Source organism: Alosa alosa, chromosome 1 (assembly GCF_017589495.1).
Source record: "Alosa alosa isolate M-15738 ecotype Scorff River chromosome 1, AALO_Geno_1.1, whole genome shotgun sequence".
NCBI classification, from domain to species: Eukaryota; Metazoa; Chordata; class Actinopteri; order Clupeiformes; family Clupeidae; genus Alosa; species Alosa alosa.
The window spans coordinates 12,460,551-12,466,558 of record NC_063189.1 but is presented as its reverse complement, the minus strand read 5'-3'; the positions used below and the strand labels follow the sequence as shown (position 1 = coordinate 12,466,558).

At 41.5% G+C, this 6,008-nt stretch overlaps 1 protein-coding gene across 1 annotated transcript; it reads left to right on the top strand.

Annotated features, from left to right (window-relative positions):
- LOC125301132 (testicular spindle-associated protein SHCBP1L-like) lies at positions 1 to 5,795 on the top strand. The gene is made up of 10 exons (XM_048253448.1): positions 1 to 537; positions 749 to 904; positions 1,110 to 1,324; positions 1,471 to 1,557; positions 2,657 to 2,875; positions 2,972 to 3,077; positions 3,309 to 3,462; positions 4,498 to 4,748; positions 4,966 to 5,085; positions 5,494 to 5,795. The coding sequence occupies exons 1-10, from the start codon at positions 157 to 159 to the stop codon at positions 5,755 to 5,757; spliced, it is 1,953 nt and encodes a 650-aa protein (XP_048109405.1). The 5' UTR covers positions 1 to 156; the 3' UTR covers positions 5,758 to 5,795.
- Positions 5,796 to 6,008: the final 213 nt, after the last annotated feature.

Sequence of the window (6,008 nt, the reverse complement as noted above, 5' to 3'; positions counted from 1 at the left end):
TTTGTACATCCAGGAGGCCGCGGCTCGCGAGTGGGCCTAGTCGGGTGAAAGTTGGTAAGACGGCGCAAGAAGCTAACTGCTATCCAACTGTCTGGGTAAAAAGAGACTTTACGTCAGCATTCTTGCTACACCGCACCCAGGAGAACAAATTAAGTGATGGCAACGTGTGCGGACTCGGATGTCCCTGTGTCGTTTGTTGAGGGAAGCACGAAGGAAAACGACGACGTTACGAATGAAGATGATTGTGAAACTCTGCACTTGTCTGGGGGAAATTCGAAAACGCCACCCAATAGTCCCACAAGGCCCTGCAGTAACGCCAGTGCAGCTAGCACAATCGTTGTCGTTACGACTCCTAAAGGTGCTAAGAGTAAAGTGCCGCTGGCTAGAAAACTCCTGACTCCAAACCCCGATGGCGAAGATCCAGATGATATCATGGAAGAGGCAGAGGTGTTACCTCAAATACATATTTCAAAAAAATCGTATTCTTTTGAGGAAAGGGTGGCCCTTCACTGTGATAAGATGATTGGACCTTGTTCGGTAAGGCTTAACGCTACACAGTTAGCTAACGCTAATGTCAACTGAAGAAAGTTCAAATGAACTTAGCCTACTTGTCATCACTTAAGTTAGCAAACAAGCTAATTATATGATAAACACAACTTTCAATTGGGGCAAATGTAAATACGTTGACTTATATTGATTATGTCTATATTTCATATTAAGTTATAATTTCGTTTACCGTCGCTTTTAGGCTGAAGATGCAGATGAAGCCATCAGCTATTACATTACAGACAAACTTGTCGACGCTCCGTTCTGGACAGCAGTGTGGAAAACAGCGCCTGAAGTTTTGCTTGTAACATCAAACAGTGACATTGGAGACTTGCCATTCATTGGCGTTCTTGTCGAGGTCAAGAAGTCCACCTTACATTGATTAGCAAACCATTAAAGAAACACCCTCACTAAGAATGAAGTTGCACGATTAACTAACATTACTATCCTCATTATTAAGCTCAGTTTTGATTGAATAATTTTGAAATCACTCAAATGAAATCACTTATATGACCTTTCAATTATTTCTTTCAACATTTTACATAACCATTATCATATTATAGGTAAACTGCACGGGATGTGAAGGGAAATCACTGCCTCTTCGAGTTTCAGTGTCTGTTGCTGAACCATATTCCTCCAATATTGCCAATCTGCCACGAGAACTTGTGGAAGATATTTTGAGGGAACACGATCACACTGTGCCAATCCTTGACGTCTATCCAGTTGAGGGCCAGGATCCTGATGTAGACAACATTGCAGAGGCTTTGGAGCATGCAAGGTAAAATTTGCTGTGTTGTAATGAGTATTAACACACAACAAAAAGATCTAGCATGTGGCTGAATAATTAAAGTAGCTATACTTTGCTGTGCTTTCAACCGACAATATTTGTATTCCTTAAATGATTGACAATTTGACACGCCACAGGTTTTTCTATGATTTTCTCTGGAGAGATTGGGATGATGAAGAGGAGTGTGATGAGTATGCTGGACTCATTGAGAAACGCATACAACTGTGAGTTGTCAAGCTTGTTAAAATTATAATGGCAGTGTTAAAAATAAAATTGTTGAATGCCTGCTACAATTTATATGTGTGTATTTAAAGTGTAGAACTTTTTTGATGTTAATGTTTTATTGTGCCCTTTAACAGAACAGGATTTTTACAACATAATCAGAAATGCAATACTGAAAGTAAAATTATTTTTGGGTCATTCCACATCAATAAAAAAGAAAAAAATGCAGGTCAAATTGGTGTTTTTAAAAATAAACATATCTAAAAAAACCTTTGTACAATCCCACAAGGTCTTGGGTGCTCTGAAAATGAGATCCAAAATGATTTTTCAGACTTGTGAGGTCTGCTGTTCAGACCCTGAAGGAATTTATTTTCTGTTCATTGTTTTTTGTGAGAGTGTTTCTACCTATCTCAATAAGGAAAATAAATTAAGAGCCTATGTTGATTACAAATATGTCTTCTGAAGGCCTAAAGGGGCGGTGGTAGTGTAGTGGTTAAGGAGCTGGGCTAGTGTGCAGTAGCCTGAAAGTTGTCAGTTCAATTCCCGGCTTCCACCATTGTGCCCTTGAGCACGGCACTTAACCCCAAGTTGCTCCGGGGACAATGTGATCCCTTGTAATATAGCTGACATATGTAAGTCACTTTGGTCAAGAAGTGTCTGCTAAATGTAATGTAATGTAAAAAACTCCAATAAAATTTTGATCAACTTTGAGGGACAGCTATGACCATGCAGGATCATCCAGACCAAACGTGACTATTTTGCTACATACTATTCCTATTTATGTACCAGCATGTAAAATGTGAGCCTTCTACATGGTTTAGTTCTTGTGCTGTGGGCTTGGAAACAAAATTGACACCCCCTCCCCCTGTTAAACTGGCTGTATCTTGGAAAGTATTGATCTTGCATAAAAGTAATTTTACAGTGTGTCTCCTGAGTAACATAGGTACATACACCTGGTAATTTTTACAAAATGTTTTGAGACCTAAGTGCGTGGGCCCTGGTTGAATTGACATGGAATTACCCTTCTCCTCACATTTGTATTATTGCCTTATGGCTTCTTAACTAAATACAGTCATCATTTGAATTTTAATATACCTGCAGACACTACGACATCCAGGATGGAACAATTCCAGGGCCAATTAGCGAGCGCTACAGACGGACTCTGGAAGAATACCGCAGCAAGAGGCTGGAGCTCACCAAGTTCCAGTCCAGCATCAGAGGGGACGCCTCACCCGGGGAGGCTGTGGAGTGCTGGAAGAAATACTACGAGATGTCCATGCTCTGTGGCCTTCTGAAGTTCTGGGAAGATCTAAGACTTAGGAAAGAACAGTATTGAAAAATGGATGCCATTTAGGTGTGTCTATGGATAGTGAGAGAGTGTCACTTGGATTGTGAAACTGTTCTGTCCTTCTACAGAAGCCATGGGCCATTTTACCCCAGAATCTACAAGCGCAGAAAAGGACAGAGACTGAATGGAAAGAAGGTCACTCACATAGTGGCACAAATGATGACTACAGACATGGTGAGCTGGAACACACGTTAACATCTTAAAAACTGTAAAACAAATAGTTTGCAATAGTTAATAATTTTCAATTATGTGGTTTACTTGTACATTCTGTCCTAATAATGTTAGAAGCCATTTAATGTCATTAGTTGGCTAATCAAGCCTAACAGTTAAATGACTGCATATACTGGGCTAGTGGCATTATCTTTTACTTGTGGTCTGTGGTAAATGTGTGGTGGCTCCACACAGATCAAGAGCTTTGCTGAGGACACGCTGATTCAGCAGCACGAGACGCTGCCTGAGGCTCTGGATGCATGTTACTCCGGAGACGCAGTGGTCATTTTCCCTGGGGACTACAAAGCCGCTGCGCTGGCGTCTCTCACTGATGACATCACCATCAAAGGTACCAAATCATGTCCGAATGAGGAGGGCGAAAGGCTAATATGTACGTCCCGATTACAGCATAGTGAAATGGGAAATTCTCTGTTTTAATCTGTCTCCACTAAGCATTTCCCCTCATCGTTCTTGTCCATTTTATTACCATAGGAAAACAAATGTCTGAGTTCATAGAATTCTGTTGTAAGATTAAGATTAAGACACAATTGGTTTGCATTTCCAAGGTCGTCTCTAAAATACAAAATGTTTTTAAAATGTGGTTCGGATGTCTGATGAGTTAGTTTTTTCAGTCGCTTTGGTGCATCTCTTGAATCATAATTACCATTTGCACAACAGTGCATTTCTCAAAACAATTAATGCAAACTGCACCGCATAGTGTATTACCTACAAAAGTGCTATGTTAGAATGTTGTTTATAGACTAGCTCTGCTTTTATCTCTTTGTACCATCCAAGGTTGTGTTGAAACTCACAAGGTCTTGGCTAAAGCAACTATCTGTAACATGCTATTCGATTATCTAACAGGCAGACCAGACAGTTCACACACGACTGTGTTGCCAAGCATGACAACAACAGCATCGCTATATTCACGCATCACACCACAGAGATTGGGTTAATAGGCAATAGTGATGAGAAGGGCCTAGAAGAAGAGTGAAGTGGAAGACTTTTTATCATCATGTGGTACCATGACAACACTCTCTAAATGTCACTAAGACAAGAGAAATCATTGACTTCAGAACAGAGAAACAAACAGAGCAAGTCACATTCCTATATCCATCCATGAGTCTTTTGAGCTTGTTAATAACTGTAGATTCCTTGTTCTACACATCTCAGACACCCTCACATAGTCTCTCAACACAAACTGCATTCTCAAGAAAGTTCAGCAGAGGCTGTACTTTCAAAGATGTCTCAAGACCTTTAGCATGGGCACCAAAGTTCTTGTGAACTTACAGCACTGCTCCATCCAAAGCATAATTGACAGACTGTGTGGTTTGGCAGTCACTGAATATACCACTTTGAAGGATTGGGTTTCTGTTATTTCCAGGGGCTGGAGAGCGGCAAGAGGTGGTGATCATCTCCCACCCGTCCCATGACAACTTTGTGGCCTCCAAAGCTGCTCAGGTTACGCTGCAGAACCTGACCCTAGTGCAGCGTGGCACATGCGATGGCATCGTGGTGGTGGAGTCAGGCCGCATGACTCTGGAGAACTGTGTGCTCAGGTGCGAGGGCACAGGTGTGTGTGTGCTGACCGGGGCGTCACTCATCATGTCCAACTGTGAAGTCACTGGTGCACAGGTAAAACACTGACACACTATTTAACATCAGCTCGGGAGAGACATATTATGAAAGGGCATGTCAGTTCTCACCTTCCACTCACCCTGTTGCATGTTAATACTCTCTTGATTGCAGCTATATCTCAACGGTGTCAGTTACTGAATAATAATTTAATGAAAGTTTGTAGCCAGGCTACTGTATCGCCTGTAAGTCATGTTTTGTGTGGAAACCTTATCAGGGAGCAGGGATAGAGCTCTACCCAGGAAGCTGTGCAGAGCTGAATGGAAATGAGATACACCACTGCAGCAACCCCTCCACCAAGGACATTAAGAGCGCCCTCGGAGGCATCAACATGAAGGTACAGACTCTTCTCCCGGTCATTTTAAAAGAATCATTTTTTTTTATTTTGTAAGAGAAAACACTTTATCTCTTGAATGGCTAACTTGGGGACACCATCATGTAGCCAATCAGGATAAGCAGTGGTTAGATCTAGCTGCTAGTTTGCAGTCATCGGTCCTTCATTGTGAGGTAATGTTTATCTAGAGTTGAACTTTGACAGCAGCATTGTTTTATCAGAATTAAGTAGATGTTTAAATTAAGCTACTTGCAGTGTAGTGTTTGTTTTTGTTAGTGAATGTCCAAGTTAAAGTTTAATGTTATGGCTGGATGACATACTGTACTGCCACATATCCAATTGCACCATTTGTCATGATTTGTGGCAGATTAAATGATAATGAAAGCACTAAATTCTGCTCTTTACTGCCAGGTCCTTCCTCAGCCCCAGCTGAAACTGTCTAACAATCACATCCATGACAACCAGGGCTATGGGGTGACTATCCTAGTGCCTGACAACAGCCCCTGCAGTGTGACTCCCGATGAGCCGGAGTGCACGGCCGCAGGAGACAAGAGTGAGACAGGCCAACTGTCCAAGGCCATCCAGAACCTTAGTCTGGAGATGAGCACTAACAAGTTAGAGTCCAACAGCATGGGAGAAGTAGGCCTTCTGCACAAGATGTGGACAATTGCTTAAACTTGCGACTTTGAAAAACTGTCGAGGGTAACTGAACAGTTCACTGGTAATAGTTGTGTCTGGAGAATAAATTCTGTTCACAAAGATGTGAAAGTTACACGTCACAAATGTAGGGATAATTTTGATCAAACTACATTCCTACAAAGTTTTTAATACCTTGTTTTCATTGGTTGTGTCTTTTGTTATGTTATGCCTGCCCTCTGGGTACGTGTTGAATATTTCAAGTATACAGTATTACAAATGGACACATT